This window comes from Leptosomus discolor, chromosome 2 (genome assembly GCF_034619465.1).
Source record: "Leptosomus discolor isolate bLepDis1 chromosome 2, bLepDis1.hap2, whole genome shotgun sequence".
NCBI lineage: Eukaryota > Metazoa > Chordata > Aves > Leptosomiformes > Leptosomidae > Leptosomus > Leptosomus discolor.
In genome coordinates, this window is record NC_141392.1 from 49,848,388 (window position 1) to 49,867,767 (window position 19,380).

Genomic DNA, 19,380 nt, shown 5'->3' on the forward strand with positions numbered 1-19,380 from the left:
AACCAAGGAAAAAAAGGTCTACTGCTTGCTGTTTCAGGTTTTTGTGCCAGGCTAAGGTACATTATTTTGAATATGTAGACATCTTCTCTGAAATTTGAGTCTTTTAAATGTGTTTCCAGGTGAAACCATTCTAACTGCAAGTCAATTCAGAAAATTTTGGTCTCTACCCTTGAATCAGTTCTAACATCATGTACTCTAAAAGTGGAAGAAATGTGTTGCTTCCTTATTTGACAATGAACAGTGATACTCAGCAGAGGGGGAAAGCCACTGATGAGTTATGGTGTCTGAGTTTTACTTTGAGTCAATAAATTATCAAATTGAAAGAAATCAGATAATTAACGGACAAGATAATTTTTTGTGAAATTTTGGTCATGTTTTCATTTAATATTTGGGTAAATGGACTTATGGAATATGGTCACGATGAATATACTATAGGTAGAATGCAGAACTGATTAGAAAACTAGACAGGTTAGTTGTTCGTGGTTCTCTATCAGAATGGGAGGGTATTTTGCATAAATCCTCAAGGATTTATTCTGGATCTTGTTTTCCTCGGTATATTCATTAATGCATGGGTGACAAAAGCATGTAGGCTTGTTAAATTTGCTTATCATATGAAATTGGGAAGGACTGCAGGTGTGTTTGCAGGGATGGAGCAGAATTCAAAATTACCTTGGGAAAATGGTCTGCAGAAACTGGACAATGATTCAGTGCAGACAAGTGCTGAGCCCTCCATACATTGCCTCTTTTTGTATAGGGCAGTTGATGACTGAGATTCTGGAGTTTGCAGTGAATTTGAAGGTAAACAGGAGTCAGCAATATCATTGCTGTAGGAGAAGATGCAGTTGTATTAGCAGAAGCAGGAATCTAGCTGTGGCATAAAGTAATTTTCCCATTCCTCAGTCCACTGCTAAGGTCTCAAGTGGACTAATACGTTTGGTTTAAGCATGACACTTTTAAGAAGAAGTTGGAAGAGCTGAAGTGTGTCCAGGAGAGAGCAGGGTGAATGGTCAGGAGAAAAAAGAGCTGGTATTGCTTGGTCTAAAGGAAAGAAACTTGAGGGTTGGAGATACGCCTGGATAAGGCAGAGAGGAAGGGAATAATCTCTTCTCTATATCTACGGTGTGTAGGGCAAGAAGTAGCAGGCTTGAATTGGCATTGGGAAAGCTTCCCCAGTTGTGGCTGTAATGAAGCACTACAGTGTGTTGCTTGTGAAAGCTTAGGGATCCTGATGCCTGGGGGTGTTTGAGAGCTGTCTGGACAAACATCTTTCAGAAAAATGCTTGGCTGACCATGCCTTAAAACGGAAGGGATGGAAGAGAGGTATGTTGACTTACTTTTCTGTGTCAATGGACCGGTATAACTCTTGTGGTGTTTTTCAGTTGTGTAAATCAGCTGGAAAGTTTCCAGGAATGAAGGACAGTTAGAAATTGATACCATTTAGAAGGGTGAAAACATTAAAACACCAACCAAACAAAAAAGCTCCACCCACAACTACTAGTTGTTTTACAGCATGTAAGTGCATCATCTTCATTTCACAAGTATCCAGCATTTATGCATACTATGTAGTTTAAAAATGCAAATCATCTGTCAAGTACGCTGTCAGTTATCAAGAAGGAGATATGAAGTTTTTGTAAACAATGGAGATAGTTGCTGGGGTTTTTTTAGTTCTTTTGTTCCTGCGTGCTTCATGTAGTAGAATTGCTGCACTTGTGTTTAAACCCAAGACATAATTGCCTATAGCTGTTCAAGTTTTTAGCATGGTAGCGTTGGGCTACTGCTTCAACTTAGCCAGTTTACAAATTCAAGATTTTTGCCTGTGGATACTTTACAAATTAGTTCTGTTTGTTTAGTTTTCTTGGTCATCGTTGCTTATCGTGATGAGTTTTATTCCTGCAAAAAAACTGGCCTTAGGGCACAGCCTTTGTACCTATCTGGAAATAATTTTGTCATTAGGCCATGTGGTCTTACATCTAAATTGTGTTATGTCCTTTACCAAGAGTAAAAAAATTTATTGCTGTTACAGAATAGAAAAGGATGTGAACAGGAAGAACCATTGAGATCACTTCATATCAACTTGCTTAATTCCCATTTCTCTTTAATGTTGTTGTTTGGTTTTTTTTTTCCAAGCATCAAATCGTATACCAATGCTTTAGTATTAAGGCTTTCATTTAATGACAGTTGAATATTAAATGGTTTTCCATTAAGCATTTTTAGGGCCAGTTTTATCAGCAAAATTCACTGTGGAAGAAACTAGATCAGGATCCAGTCACCCTTACCACCAAAGCTGTTAGTGCAATGCATGTCACATGTGTACTTTAACCCTCATGGTAATCAATAAACCTGATTCTTATCCAGACCTCTTTTCTGCAAAGAAATTTTATAAAAATTGGTTTATGATTGGTATTTGCTTAGATGTAAGGAGTATTATAAAAAAAGAAGAAACGACTGAGCAGTTTGTGAAATGGCAAGCAATACACCTTTGCATTTCAAATCCAGCCCTGACGAACTTATATAGTTAGTTGAATGGTTTCTAGCCTTTGAGGGTTCGGATTTGGTGTTGTGCCAGGCTACACATCAACAGCCACTAGAATAATCTCATCAATTACACCTGAAGTTGACCTCTTCATCAGAAGAGCCAAAGACTGAAAGCACCTGAAAACTGTAGGTACTTTCTTATCACTGTAAGGATATCTATCAGGAGGTGCTGACGGTGTTGTGTTATGAGACTTGAGTTGCTACTCCTCATCTTTTTACCGGGATTTTAATCTGCTTCCTCTGTCAAGCATTAGATTTTCACTGGAAAAAACAACCATGGGGCCAAGTTGCAACTGCATGACAAGATGAACATCAGTAGTTCTTCATGTGCATGCTCTTTGTGGTTACAAACAAGGAGTAATGAGGGATTTTTCAGCCACAGTAGAAGAGGTTCAAGATGAATTACTTCATAATTTCAATAGACTGTGTGCATGGCACCAAGAAAAGAGCACCAAAAGCCATGGTATTATGGCTTATTGGATATAAGACAGTTTTCTTGCATATCTGAAAGCCAAGTTTGGCTGTGTTTGGCTGTGAATTGAGAATATTGTTATGTTGATATCCCTCAAGAACTGATTGTAGCTATATCATTCTGCATTCCTGTAGACTGAAAGGCTTGTTAATATATTAGCTTTTTAAAAAGACATCAGAGATTACAATACGTTGCCTACATGTGAAGTGCCTATGCAATATGAAAGGGTGAATTTTGTTAGATTTCTCTGTGCTCACCAGTGGTTGAACCTTTGTTACGGTTGTCATTTGTTTTGGACTTTCTGTTTTGTTTCAGTTTGGTTTTTTTTTAGCACCTCTTGCTCTCTGTGGTCACAGTAAGGCCATTTGTGGATTCCAAACCACACTGTAACGTCATTTAAAAGTAATAGGTTGTTTTTTTTTTTTTCGTTGGAGACTTCACCAAAGTTCATTAAGAGATTAAACTAGGAGGGAATTAATAATTTTGAAAATTTTGGGCCCAGCAGGAATGGAAGCACCTCGTGTGTCCTGAGGTTCCAACAAGGTTTCTGGTGTCAGACTTCAGTGTTCCCCTGCCTAATTACATTTAAAGATAGTCATCCATCACCATATGGAACTTGTTGGTAGAAGACTGATAATAGGGTAGTTGAGTTTGATGTAGGTAAGGAGATTCTGCCTGTGTCTGGAAGGAGGGGAAATGGATCAATATAGGGAATTGAAGGATCCAGTGGGCTGCCAGGTGACAGAATGTGTGAACCTGGAAGCTTCCAAAGAATTCACTCTCCAAGCCAATCTTTACTGTTTTGTAGTTTATCAAACCCAGAGTGACTCTCAACTTGGTTGCCTTCTCCCTCATCTTCAGCAGAGGTGTCTAATGCTATGTCAACTACTAGATACATTATTACTTAACTTTTGCCAAGAGAGTGACAGTGACATTGCAATGTCAGTAAAGATGTATTCGTGTTTGTCTGACTTATGTTGTCGTTGCAAGTGGTTATAGCAGCAACGGATACTGTGAGCAGTGCATAAACATCCTGCTGTTTCCTCAACCTTTTCCTTTTACTGCATTGTGAGTTATCAGTATAGTATTTGGGAAATTACGGGCCTTTATAGTCTCATATTTTCTTTTTTATTGTCTATATAGTGTTTAAGTTGTGGTTGAAAATCCACTGTTCCTTATTTTGATTATTAATGACTGTTCAGTGTCATTACCAGAAATGCAATCTGTTAGTCTAGTTTCCAAGTAAAATATTCAAATCCAGTAAAGAAATGCAAGTAATTTGAAAGGGCCTGATCTATTAATTTCTTCACTTACTTGTGAAACTGTATACAATGTATCTGATGTCTGCATGGGAACATTTGTAATTACCCTTTGAGCTGGTGAGGGATGATTTGAACCTGTATTTGCAAATTAAAAGAATGAGTGAGTGATTCATGGTTAGAAGATGGTATGTGAGCCCCAAATTTTATTGTTACTACAGTACATTTTATTTTATAAGTATTTTCTTAAGCGAAAGGAAAAATTGGAAATGTGAGCTAGATAGGTGATGTGAAAAACCCGGTGGTTTTGGACAGTGGTAATTAAAGAGATTCCCTTAAACCTGTGTCTGTGGGATGCCCCAGACATTATTTCAGTAATGTGCCATAGTAGAGCCGAGCACAGCTTTTTTGTTCTTACTGTGTTTTTTTTGGCTGACTGTGCCATTGATGGCTTCTAGGATTCAAAAGCTTTGTTCACAAAATCTCAACAAAACTCGAGAAATTTCCATGTCCTTAATTTGCAATAAATGTTTAAACTCATTCAGATTTAAATTGATCATATATGTAATGTATTAACAGTCACGAAACTTCATTAAGTGTATGTATGAAGTCAATGTGGAATGGTAGAAGCTTTTGAACTAATTTGCCTTTCTTTTTAGTAGTGCTGCATGATCAGGATAAGATTAATAATTGCTCTGTGGCCTTGGAGATCAAGGGTCGTTGTTTGAGGTCTATGTGGAGGTCTGACCTTTCACAGTCATACTTTTCTACCTATACAGACTCAGGAGGAGTAGTGACAAGTTTATAACCTACTGTGTAGTTTGAAAAGTTTTTTTGATCACTGACTCCTTAGCAGTGGGGTTTGTAGTTTCCCATAAGAAGCAGAATGGGATTGCTTCTGCAAAACTCTCTTTAGCACTGGAAGTAAAATAATGTCCATGAGCTTTTCCCAATATAGGGATGCCTGTTTATGGCAGTACTTCATGGTGGTAGCAGCAGGGAGGTTTACCAGCCAAACTGATACTTACACAAGGACACAGGAAAGACTGTGCTGGCAAAAGCAACTTTTGCTAGCAGTGCTTCATGGTGTCAACATGTTTTTTTGGCCATTGGAGATCTGGTGAAGGCCTTTTCCGGAGAAAACTGTATATGTGTGCAAGAAGGGAGTTCTTTGTTTTCTGGTGAAAGTGGCCATTTGGTTTTGTCTTTTTTCTTGTATTTTGCTTTGAGAAGCTGTTTCTGAGAAGAGACAGATTTGTGTGTTGTTTTTTATTTAGTTACGGGCATGACTCAGAAGACCAGTGTGGAAAAGCACATTTTATACGTTTAACTTAACATGGTTACTTTGCTAAAACGTCACACATTGCTGTCTTGGCATAAAGAACCAAATGTGTCTTAAGAAAAGGTAAAAAGGATGGTGTGACTGAAAGTGTTAATCTTTGGAGAGGTCGACTTTGCTCTCCGCTGTCCTGTTAATTTAATTTTACTCGTTGCACTACATAATTCAGACTTTAAATATTGTGTTTAGTCTCCTACATTTTGCAGTACTTTGCAACATGAGCCACCTTTTCAGTATTGAACAGATTACAGTGTTGCTGTTACTACTATAGAAGTACTTTTTAAGTAGTAAATCTTTTTCCTATAAGCATATGGTATAGCAGGTCAGACGTTTGTGAAGACATGTATTTCAGTATTTTTGTGCCATTTATATCCTAAACTTTTTACTAGTTTGGTTTTTTTTTTTATTTTTAAATATTTAGAACACTGATTTACATAAATTGTGAACTATGGTTTCTTCAGTTTTATTAGAGTAATGTACTTTTTTTCAGATCATGGGATGCTTTTCTTGGATCTGTTATGTAAAATGTTCTTTTTCATTCTATTTAAGTTCATGTAGAAACATGAAACTGAAGCTTATGAAGACAAGTAACAGTGAAACTAAGTTTTCATTGAAGAATTATATTTTACTAGGTTATAAAAAAGGAAGAGTAAGTGGATCTTTATTCTGGTAAATGGAACAGGCTTGTTCTGGCAGATTCAATATATTGATTTAACTGTTTTTTTTGTTTGGGGTTTTTTTGTGTGTGTGTTGCTTTTTTTTTTTTTTTTCCTGTAGCACATTCTTGTAATTCATATGAAAACTAAACTTTCTGACTTTTCCACTGACTTTCACTGTTAAAGGCCACTCTTTAAAGAAGCTGTGAGTGTAAATGGCTTTGAAGAATAAGATTGAGGTTTGGGATCAGAATAAACAGAAAATTTCAACATTTCATGCACTTGTGCCATAATGCAAGACATCAAAATGGAGTAAATGCCGTGCATGTTCAGTAGAAAAAAGTATCTTTTCTTCCAACTGCATGAGGCGTGTGAAATAAATTCGCTGAAATGACTTGTCAGAGCTAAGATACTATGTGGCAGCTCTGTTTTCTCTTTTAAGGTAGTTTAATTCTCATCTGTATCATAGTATTAGCAAATGAATAACTGGATGGAAAATTCTTCCCTTGTCTTGCTGAACTTTTTGAGACTGCCTGACTTTCTGCTTAAGAACAAGGCAAATAAACAGTTAGTGAGAATCTGGAGTGTTTTTCTTCCGAACTCAATAAATACCCTAACCATCAGACTGCTGATTCTCCTTGGATAGACTTCACTCTTGTTTTGGCTATGAATTCCTTACTTTTATTTGACCATTTGTTTTCCCTTCAGCATAAAGTCCAACTTTCTCTTTCCAACATGCTGTTAATCCATTACAGCTAAGATACCTTCGTCGCTGCAGGAGTAACTGCATGTGGTACATTATATTTTGCATCTCCTTAGTTTCTGAACCTTTCAGTGTATTCTTTTTTTAATTCTTTAGTATGTTTTATAATGTGCCTTGCATGTTTGCAGAATGAAGAAATGATAAGTATGAGAGAATGCATGTCATATCATTACTTCATTTATACAGCTGACAGTAGATGCTGAATTTTCACATGCAAATTCTACCTTTAATATTCCATGTTAGAAAACAGCCGCTGTTTGGTAATCTACCCGGTCTCAGAGGGTCCAGATTGTTAACTACTGATCTCTGAAGTCTGTCTCCTTTCTTTCACACTTGAGTTCTCTTTGTCTTGTGATCGATTTGGCTCAGTCTAGCTCTACATGTTAGTGCGAGGCATTCTGTAGGCTATATGGTGAGCTGTGGAGTTTGTACTCGAATGGTAGTTGGAGCCTCAGCTAAAATAACCGTATTAATACCAAATTTTTATTGTAGTTTCCATGTATAAAATGAGGATAGTGTCACCACCTAACATACAGGGGAGTTGTAATAATGCATAGTTAGAGATTGTGAGGTACTCGGGTGCTATAGTAATACTGACCTCACAGGTCTAGGAGAGCAAAATAAGAGAAATGCCATTGATTGCATAGTGCCTAGATTTCACTTAATGTCTTTAATGAATCAGGCCCATAGATATTTTTAGATTTTATGTTTTGTTCTTGGTTTGTTTTGGTTTTTTCCTTTGTTTTCTGCAGGGAATTAGGTATGCATATAATGGCATATTATTTAAATAATAACAATTATTAATAACAATTCCAGTGTGAGCTCCCTACTTACTGCTAAGCCTAAGCTGAAATGTTATTTGAACAAACTAAAAGTTCTTTGTTCAGTCTTTCAAGGCAATGCTACATTCTGAGGTAGTGGAATCTGGAGTATGTGTGTACCTGCTTTTGCCTGCTGTTAGAGAAATCTTTGTGAATGATAAACATAGGAGACAGATTAGATATAATTAATATTAAAGTGTAAACTTTAATGCTGTAGAATCTTGGGCAATTGGCCCTTATAGCAGCCCTAATAAAAGCAAAGTCTGATAGTAAAATTAATGAGTACAAACGAGTGGCAAAAAAGGTGAAATGTGCTCATTCTTACTAGGAGTGTTAGTAATACATTGTGTGGTGGCACTGTCGTCTATCTATGGTATTACGTATGTAAATTTAAAAAACCTAAAAAAAAATCTATTTTCCTAGCAAGGATCTTTGCTTAAAATGTTTCATCTTAGTTGATAATCTAAAATGATGTAGCTATTTAGCAGTAGAGTTACTTACTATAGGAGCTTCTAAATATACTCCTGGTCTTACAAATTTATCAGTGAAATAAACTGGGTCATTCATTATAGTAAGTAAGAAAACACAATTTGCCAATAGAAGGTGGGTCTCTGGGGTGGTGCTTTAGTTGGCTTAGTACTGAGAATGTAGAAGGAGGGATGGCTCAGGAGATTAGGACATTAAGCTGCTGTGTTGGAAATACAGATTTGATCCCTGCTGTTCTAACACTTTGCCATGTCATTTATTCTTCACGTGCCTAAATTCCATTTGTGTTTAAAGGGTAATAGCCCTGCTATGCTGAATAAGGATGTGACAGTGATAAATGCTTTAAAATTTTGAGAGTCTCTGGGATGCTGTGGCATTAGGAGACAGGTAAATTGATGGATGTAATGAGACAAAGGTAGAAAAGTGAAACAGAAGATGAAACTTTTTGCTTGTAAAATGAGCTATGTCTGCTGATTGCATTGGAGAGTGAGGTTTTGTGACTTTAAAATTGCTTGTCACTAACAAACTGCTGCTTTGCAGGTTACCTAGGGGAAAAATAAAAGAAAATTTTAAAAAGTGATAGGGACATTGTTGTCCAGCACTCTACTGTTCCATAAAGTTTATTTTTCATCCAAAAATGAATGAAATTTTAGATTTGAAGAATGCTTGGCATACAGAAGGGTTTGCAGGTTCGACCTCTATATATGTGTTTAATTTTCTTTTGTAAAATACTATTTGCAATCTTATTCATTCTGGTGGTGGTGTCTAATATTTTTGTTATAGAACAATTATCATACCTTTTGATGAGTTTCATGGTGTGAAAGTTGTCATACCTCACTTTTCAAAAAATGACAGTTTTAAGTAGGTAGCAAGCAAGATAGATGTTTCCTCTCATACAGGGGACAAATGCAGTCACTAGAATTTCAAGCGATACAGTGTTAGGATAATTTTGAAAGTAACTTTCCTTGGGATGAGGTAAACAGGAAAGATATTTAAAGATTACCTCTGCTTTTGAGTATTTTATATTGAAATAAATGAATGCATCCTAGAAAAATAATCCCTTTCTCTTACAAGGTAGTATTTCCCTGTGTAAGTCTTTATGCAGTGTACTGTATGTTCAAGGTGAACACCATTCAACCCTGATACAAGTGATGACTGACTTCAGCAAAAGTTATCCACTGTCTGAATGGTGACTTTAGAGTGGGATTTACTGAGATTTCAAAACAGTTAAGCGGAGTTTGTCCAACTTCTTTTCATTGTCAAAAGCTATGTTTCTCTACATTATCTACTTTATTTAATCCTTTGAGCTACATAGGTAGCACAGTAACTCTGTAAAAGTAACCATGCTTTCTAATTGCATTCTTTTTTTTTTTCTTCTTCTTTTTTTTTTCCTTCTAACTAGAGTCTGTGTGTATTTACACCACCAGGAGCTAAAGAAGGACTGCCACGGCTCATCCCTGCAGGGCCCATTGCACATGGCACTACAGTATCTGCTTATGTAGCCAGATCCAGAAAGACGTTGTTAGTAGAAGATATTCTGGGGGTAAAAACTTTCTCTTTTTAATGAGATGATTACAGCATGTTCTTAGAATGAATATTTTGATGCTGAAATATTTATTGAGCTGAATGTATAATGATATAGTTTACATGTGTATTGCTACCAAGAAAACAGATTTGAGTTTGGATTAGCTTGATGGAATGATTTCAGACTATCTCATTTATTTTTAAGTTTAAAGATTTTTATTATTATTATTATTTTAACATTTTTTTGGTTGTCAGATAAGGGAAGTAAATGGTACCGTAGTCACTTGGAGAGAAAAGACCCTATCAGGTCCTCCTGGTCTTGAAATACTTAGTGTGCTAATCCCAAACAAGAAGACTTCCATATAGTCAATCAAAGTTTGATTTAATTATAATGCAGGGCTCACACTGACAAGAATGTCAATTAGACTCCTGATTATTAGACAGGATTTTGATCTTGGCTTACACTAATGTAAAGCTAGAATGCTTATAATATAGGTAGACCTACATGAAAGGCACACTAGTGGATTTGATATAAAAATTCAGACCTTTGTCCATAAAAGGATTCGGAAAATCCTAAGATGATACTTTGATAGTTCTTGGCACTCTCTATGTCTGTCCTTTTTAATTCTTTTAAAAACTTGATCCTCTAGTCGTATCTGTGCAGTTGTATGAAACTGGTATTTAAACTGTACTTTATGAGAGCACTTTATGATCAGCTGGTTATGGGAGCACCAAAGAAGTTTAAATTATCTTCCATCTTCAGTGTTTTTTATCCTTTTGAGTTTTGTCCAGAATAACAGTCTGTGGCCAAAATTGGACATGTCTCTATTTTCAAAAATATTTGTAAAAAAATATAGGACCTTTATGGGGCAAACCTGGGCTATAAACAAAGTACCAAATGCCTAATGTGAGTACAGTTAAACAGAACCACAAAAAACAAAAGGCAGAAGCTGCTTTCCCTGTAGTAACAGGTAGTGCTTTCTGTACACCCTGGACTATAAAGATTTTATATGTTACGAGGTTTTTTCAGTCACATATAGGGCTTAAATTGTTACTGGTAATTTCCAATTAATATAATGATATCCTTGTATACAAGGGTTGTATGTTTTGATTTTACATTCATAACAAAATCGGGGAGGGGATGGGGAGGTGGTGGGGAGGAATTTTGAAATCTTTTGTTGGTTTACAGTATCATTGGATTATTGACTGAGCGGGGACATTCATTTTGGTGACACGGTTTGCCTTCATGTGGTTTTAGGAGCATCTGAACAGTGAAAGGGAAGCGCTTGCAGATAGACTTGCCTGCCTTGTTTTTTTTTTTTTGAGGACAGAATTAAAAAGTGAAAGCAGGAGGCTCCTGTTGCAAAGTGCTTCCCACTCTTTTGTCTGTCATTTGTTCCTAGCCCTTCAGATTGATTGTCATTTTAGTAATTAAGGTAGAGATTACTTGCTGTTTTCTTTGAGAAAGGAGAAATTTTGATCAGCCTTGAAGGATCAGTCTTGCCTAAGCATAGTCTGCAGGGAACATCTGGTACATCTGAAGGATTGATGTGTGACGAAGTGGGTCTCACGCGCTTCACATGGGCTAGTTACTGCCTTACACCTTACTAACTGTAACATCCAGGTGGTTTCTCAGGTCTTTGTGAGGTTTTCCTACGTGGGGAACTAAAGCTATAAAGCCATTGACATTCCCTATGTAGATTAAAAGATACTGATTTGGGCCTTTTAAAGCAGCTGGTAGGATTATTTTGACATTTGTTCCTGTAACTTTTGCACCAGTTTATTCAGGATGCATAAGCAAAGGAAGGACAAAGATTCCTACTCATATGTAATTTTTTGGGAATGCATTTTCCTCCCTAGGAGTTGGTTGAGGATTATAACTGTGTAACTTAAAGCCTTAGCCCCAGGTTTTGATTTTTGTTCTCTTGCAAGCACTGCTGTCTGCTTGGTAACACTGAAATCTGAGCAGTCCCACTTCATGGGTCGAAATGCTTTGAGTTTTTTTTTGAGGGGGAAGAGGGTGGTGGGATAATGTTATTTATTTGGGGTTTTACTTAATCTGGACTGGCGTTAGCACTGAAGAGCTAAAAAAAAGTTTTACTTCTTATGAGATTAGAGAAAATAAAGTATAAAACCAAATCCAAAGCTGGATCTAATATCACAGATAATTCTGACTTTATATCAGTCAGGTTATCTGTATATGTAAATTAATGCTGAGACTTTTTTATTGCTTTTTTTTTGGTAGATGTCTTAGTACTGTGTGTAAATTATGCTGAGATATGAGTTTTAGTGAATTTTATAATTTTCCTGCAGATTTGATTATCCAGGAGCGGGAGGAAAACGTCAGTATATCTTTTATGTTAATGTTATGTTATTTATGTTTTATCAGATTATGTTTATGTTTTCTAGGATGAGCGATTTCCCAGAGGTACTGGACTGGAATCAGGGACTCGTATCCAATCTGTTCTATGTTTGCCAATTGTTACTGCAATTGGTGACCTGATTGGTATCCTGGAGCTTTACCGTCACTGGGGCAAAGAAGCCTTCCACCATAGTCACCAAGAGGTGAGCTCATGCCCAGCCTTTCCCAGCTTCCCCACAATGGTCAGCGTGTCAGTGCCGCCGCCCCCCCCCCCCCCCCAACTTTCTTCTCTCATTCTTCTCGTGGGTTTTTTTTACCTTTTTTTTTGTACTTGAGTTTTATTCTCATCAAGTGTTACTTATTGAAAACAATAGGTAGTGATTTGTATTTTCAGTCACAGGAGGTAAAATTTACATATACAGGTACAGGGACACATCAAGAGTTTTACCTTGTGCTGCTTTGTGGAAAAACATGTTCAAGATTTCTTTATTGATTGTAACCTCAATACAGAGTCGTTAGAGAAGTTAATGCAGACCAGATGAATGAAATACGAGTGTGAATCAGCTGTCAAAAAATGAAATCACTTTATATAAAAAGGACACTTCCAATTTATCCCGAGTCTCAATTTTAACTTTCTAGTAAAGCTTTATTTTACAGTATGGAAAGATTTAGAGATTTCTTTTTTTTTTTTTTTTTGTGGTGGTGTTTTTGTTTGGATTTTTTTAGGTGACCTTTTTTGTGTGGCTTCTCAAATGAATGACCCAATGGTAAAACATAATGTTGCAACGTTGTAGCAACAGTATAGCAAGTCTCAATGCTAGGTCTCATGGGAGGGGTCAGCGATTTTATTTTAAAACAAAAGTGAGGCAAAAGATATTTCAGGTGTTAGCATTCACATTCTTACATCCACACACTCTCGGGCACCAAGGTGTGTGTGTCCAGGTGGTCTCTCCAGGATACCTTGCAGTGGGAGGACAAGGGATGCTGGCAGTTGAGTCCTTATGTTGCCTGATCTCTCCTAGGTTGAAAACCATGTGCTGGTTTTGGGAGCTGACATCTTTTGTTTCTCTAGCTTGTCCCATTTCTGTGAGTTGTTAAGATTTACTCACTGTCCTTTGTCTCCTGACCTAGATGTCCTTAGAAACTGTGTGTAGATGTGCTGGTACTTGGGTGACCTGCTAATCTGTGTGCCATTCATAAACCTCTCGTCTACTTCTTTTTTTCCTTCTGATGCTTTCCCATCCAGATAGTCTCATTCATATCCATCTTCCAGCTTCCGTGACTGTTCTCTACACTGCATGGTTTACTGTGTTTCTGTGAGGCCTGTGTAGCTACGTTGTCAGTACGTGTCCATTTGTTAGTCCAAAGTTACGAGTTGTTAGCCGAGTACAAATTTGAAAATGGAGCAGGTGTCTCAGAGGCTATCACTGTATTAAAGGTGTTAGAGGTGCATCTTAGCTTTCATGTCTGGGTGAGGAACCTTGTTATGTCCCATCTACACGTTAAGATGGCTCACATTAAGATGAATGCACCATTCATTTCTTTCTGTACCCTTCCCCAGGGAAGGGAACCTGAACACAGAGGTTAGGACAAAATGGGGTGAGTTCTAGCCAGGTCTGTTGTCTCGATAGTGGTACAAGATGTACCATGGAGCAGTTTAGCTGTACCGAGCAGGAATTATTCTTGTGAAAAGAACAGAAAATGTGCAGACAAGAGATACTAAAACTAGCTCTCCCAAGGAAGGAAAAAACCAGCAGTATTTGCCGGTCGTATGCTCTGTTTATCAGTAACCTAGATAGCCTAGCATACATGTGTTGCTCATACATGTGTATTAGTTGGGCAGTCAATGTCACTTCAGCCTCAGTGTCGCACCTGTGTATTTTTTCACCCGTGATGGTCATGGTAGGGGACTGGATTAATATGGTGGTGCCAGTGTCCCTGCTTACAGAACAAAGAACTGGCATTCATACAAAACCAGGCTTCATTGATTCTGCTGCTTATACACAATGTATTTATTTTTTTAAATTATCCTGTTACATTAATCAATCTACATTTCAGATAAGTCTCAGACATGCACTCTTCTGTGCAACTACGAATCTTTTATGTTACGTGAAACACCTTCTGTAACAGAAGTTCATGAATGTTCTACTTGGAAAAGACTGGCTGCTAAATAAAAGTATTTTATTAGTAAATTAAAAATATTTTGAGGTCACTTTCTGAGTGTGCTAAAACATTCTTTTCATTTTCAGGTTTCAGAAAGCCTTTGGATACCATTAGCATTTTTATAAAATATGTATGATGTGTTCTGTTTAAAAAAATAAAAATAAAAAAAATTAAAAACCAGTACCTTGGGAGGGGTGTACAGCAGCAGACCTTCTGTCCTCTGTGTTCCTATAAAGCTCATTTGTTTCAAGGACAGGAGATGATGCATGGTAGCACATCTTAGTTAACTGCAGTTTATGTTACGCTTATTTGAAATGTTGCCTGGAAACTGTTGTACTTAAAATACTAGTCTTGAGCTGAGGAATTGGGTCTGGTTCTTCTGCCACCAAAATGGTAGTGGAAGAACCAGTGCCTGTTTGCAGCTGGAAATAGCTGTGGCTGGAGAGATACAGCACCAGAAAGATGTTACGGGGTATTTTATTTCTATGGCAGATGCCTTTCAACTATGTAGATAATGTAATTTTTAAAGCCCTTGGCTTATGGGATGTTTGTTTTGATGTTGTATTTGTGAGCTGATGGGTTCCGAGTACCGCTTCTGAAGAGCATTGGTAAGCATTTTTTGATACAATCCTTTGAGATGAGGATTGTTCTCTTGTGACTGAATGTACCTTTACTAAAATTGAAACACTCGCAAGTGTACTCAGATGTTCACAAAATATCTGTCTTCCCACAAATTGTTACTGCCTGCCTATCTAAAACAGCTCAGTCAATTTACTTACCAGCTAGACAGAGAAAACAAGCACATAACCGATGGGCAGTTTTCAAGGTTTCTTTGGGTTTAGTTTCTTCTCTTTTGTTTCAGGTTGCAACAGCAAATCTTGCATGGGCTTCAGTAGCAATACATCAAGTACAGGTAAGTGTGGGTGGTTTTTCATTTTTTCATTGTGTAACCCTTCTGCCAGAACTTGATTAGTAGGAACATGGATTATGATCAAATTTAAGTGGAGATCACTACTAAAACATTGATTCAAGCCCCTTTCCTGAACCTGGGAAAAATGCAAACATTTTTGCTGTTCATTGAGCTAGTTTTCCTCTCTTGTAACTGTGGATGAAATAACAAACAGTATTTTTACTAAAAGAAAAAAAACTTTAACAAAGTAGATAAATGATTGTTAAAATGGAATTACAACAACATTGCAGGTTTTTTTTTTTCTTGTAAGAAGGCAACTGCTAGGCCAACTGATTGCTTTTCTACTGCTTTGGTATTCAGTTTGAGATTATTAGATGTTGCTGGCTAAGCCTACTTTAAGCCATCCTTGCTAGCTGCTTCATGGTCCTATAACTGCTTCCACCAAGGATGCTTCATGCTGTCCCTAGTTGGGTGCCTAATGAAGCTCCACACAGTTCAAGCTGCTCTAGCAAACCTCAGCAGCTTTGCTAACAGGTTTTGTTACTTCAGCTTATAGAAGATGGTGACACTGGAACTAAACATATTCCATCAACTCGCAGAAGGTGCTAAAATAGGTTCTTCTGTCAACTCGCAGGAGGAAGTTGGTGACAGTTTTTTCAAGGTGTCTTTTATGCACTTGGCAGAAGACTCACACAAAGATTCCTGCTTTTCTTTTCAGCCACCTGGAAGTCAGTGACTTTATTTGGAATGGTCATTCACCCTGGCACATTTAGGGAGAACTAGCTGACATAGACTATTGTGCACTGGTAGAATTGCAATTGCATGCAGTTGTAGCTTCACTTGTAAGAATGACTCCCTCTTTAACAGAAGTCTTTCATGCCTAACAGTACATGGAAAGTTTGGTTTAAGCCTGTCCATTTGTCTTCTATTTCTCTCCCTTCTGCTAAGTAGAAGACTTGCCCTTCCCAAGTTTTTGCATGAGAAGAATGCAAGTTTTGATCTGGTGTTGGGCCGTACCTGCCAGACTCACAGCTGGGCTTTAGGAAGTAGTGTGTGTCGAGAAACTGTATGTAGTTACCTAATTATATGCAACAGTAAGGCTTGTAGTTTGTCATATTTTGCATATTTATTTATATCTACATTGCACAGCTGAAAGATACTACTAGTTCTTAGTGATATTTTATTGTGCAAAAGGTACAGACAGTGGAGGTTTGTTTTCTTTTTTTGACCTCAGTGCTTGTGCTAGTAATACACAGTGTACAATTGTACTTTAGATACAGGGTATGCAGTTAGGTGGAGTAGAAATATAGTTCGAAGCTTTGCTTCATCTAACACTTTGCTTCTAAAATGTAGTTTGTGCACTATTTTTTGTGTTCATATTCATGCTGATTTCTCCCGAAGTTGAGCATATATCATCTGCTACTTAGCTTACTTAAACTTACCTGATGCCAGTCTTCAGTTGTGTCTACATGCTACTTTGCAACCTGGAAAAAAGTGATAAAAGTATAGTAAGGAGGAAACCAAACAAAATATTTGACTTGCTTAGAAGAGCTGAGCATCTGAATAAGGAGGTGTCATTAAGTTGATTCCATAACCACATTCATGTCAGCCTTTGAGGCGGCATGAACAAGTGTAACAACCAACATCTTTCAAAGAGTCTTCAGAAAGATGTCACTTGCATTTGACAGTTTTAACTCAGCAGCTAGATAGCTGAGATTCAAGCCCAGCGCACAAACTCAGCTTTTCATTTTATACAGTGCTGTGTAACACATGTATATACTAGTAGAGGTATTTTTTTCATACCGCTTAAATGGGTAGATTGTGTGACTTCAGTGCTTCTTCTGGAGCAAATGATAATGTGATCTGTGTTTCCAGGTGTGCCGGGGCCTTGCCAAGCAGACTGAGCTGAATGACTTCTTGCTTGATGTATCGAAGTAAGTGTGATGTGCACTATGGTCTCATCAATTTATTTTTATGAGATTTTCTAACATGGCTCTTCCAGTCTACCAGTGTTTTACACTATAGCGCACAAGCAGGTGCAGAGGCATACCTTGGAGGGTGGACAAACTTCAGAACAGGGACGAGAACGAATTATGTATATCCATTAAACTGTGTTTGATGGTGTGCAGAAGAAAATGTAACATCCAGTTATGCTTTACAGAGTGTGTTTACTCTTGTGGTCTTTTGCATGTTTTTTTTGCCTTTTTTTTTTCTTCCCCCTCTTCTGTCAGAATTAAATGTGGCCCTCTTTTGAGAAGTGATGGATAGCCTTGCCATCTCTTTTCATGGCCAATTTTAGAATGTTTCAAAGGACTTCATGAAAAGTTAGTTAGCTTGCTTCCCTTTTTCTGACATCTATGTACACATGCACAAGTATCAGCACTTCAGGGATATATCCTTGAAGAATCAGGCTGCTGCATGCTTGTTCTTCCCCTGCATTTTCTGCGGGCTCTGTTTTCATTTTCAAAGACTGTAACTGCACGTAGTATGTTTTCTTTTAATTTCATGTCACAATAAATGCAAGATTAAACTGAAAACACAGAAAGAGTATGAAAGCTTGGACTTAGATTTGCAAAGTCAGTTTAGTGTCTTAGGTGATCTGCTCTTCCTTCATCCCTTTTTCTTCGTTGCTGCTATTGGCATCTTTAAATAGTAGAGATAGCTAATAAAATAAAAGAAAGACCAGAGCTGTATCCAGATGTTTTTCCTAGCATTTTTTCCCGAGGGATGACCCTTTTTTTAAATTTCATTTTATGGTCAAAGTGTCTCCTAAGGGACACTTCCATCACTCCCTTGCCAGAGCTACCCACTTGCTGCATCATCTTGCACCATTATGTTCCTTTCCAGAGTGCTTTTATGTTGCTAACATTTGTACTGAGCTAGTATACTAGAGAGCTCTGGATTAATCTAACCAAATTCACAGGCTGGCAATTTACTCTTGCTACGTAATACTGAGATTTTTTTTTTTTAAAAGAACTTTGTGATTATTTTAAATTTTTAAGATAAATATTACAATGAATACTACAAATAGTTAGCATGTATCTATGTAAGAAAATACCTCTTGTACAGCGTTAGCAATTGCTAGAATTGTGTAGTTTTGACAGAAAAGAAACCCTATGTTTTGAGACACAGAACTGGGATATCATTTAATAACGGCTTTATGAACTTCATGTGGGTAAAGACTTGCACCAGCAAGAAAATAATTAGTTTCCTCTTAGAAATGATCTGTACCTTTTCTTACATGAGAAGAAGGTTTCCTATTCAGTGAGGAAATTGTTAGCATGCAATGTCACTGGGACATGTTCTGTAACATTTTAGAAAGGGCATAGTATACAGTGCTCCACCTCTTCATGTCCCTGACCGTGTAAGACTAGCATATTATATATTTCCTTTCCACTAGACCCAAACAGAACTGAGCTGTATATATGTTCAAGGCCATGGAACAATGTCTTTTTGTCTGCTGGGAACATTGTAATCTGAGGGTTATTAAGACTTGGCATGTGGAAGATTTAGACTTCTTTTACTAATAAGTTTGACCTTTATCTTTCAATGTTCTTGACTGTCCTCAGACAGTTACCATTTTGCTGTGAAACTGAGATACCTTTTTTTTAAGTCACAAAATCAGTCTTTTTCTGCAACTTCAATGTGATACAGCTGGGCTGATAGAGAAGAGTTTTATAAATTGTTGCCTTTTAAATAGTGTTTAAGGGTTGGATAGTGTGATGTAAATTTAGCTACAATACATAGTTTTCATTATTTCTCAGAACATAGTACTCTGTGTATAAACCTAATGAGATATTTTGAAACCATGTAGATAATATATATCTGCAATTGAAGAAATTTTTTTTTTAATCTTTTGGATTGCTTTTCTTTTACTTTTTACTTCTCCTTTTAAAAATTCCAATGTGTAAAGGGTACCAAAGCATTTTGATACATTCTTGGTGTTGCTCATCAGGGGCCTATTCAATATATGGTAGGCAGTGTTTGGTAGTCTTTTTGCTTTCTACAGAGAAAATTCTACATATTATAGGGTATTCTGTCATTGTAGAATAATAGCTTAAAGGAAGAGAGCTAGGACCATTTCTGAATG

At 37.1% G+C, this 19,380-nt stretch overlaps 1 protein-coding gene across 1 annotated transcript in view; it reads left to right on the top strand.

Moving 5' to 3' along the window:
- Positions 1–19,380, top strand: part of PDE10A (phosphodiesterase 10A) — a 193,279-nt gene that overhangs the window by 133,980 nt on the left and 39,919 nt on the right. Inside the window, exons 6-9 of the mRNA XM_086461062.1 lie at positions 9,734–9,874; positions 12,265–12,420; positions 15,243–15,293; positions 17,166–17,224. Of these exons, the coding sequence (XP_086317188.1) occupies positions 9,734–9,874; positions 12,265–12,420; positions 15,243–15,293; positions 17,166–17,224 (407 nt within the window). The remainder of the gene's footprint in view (positions 1–9,733; positions 9,875–12,264; positions 12,421–15,242; positions 15,294–17,165; positions 17,225–19,380) is intronic.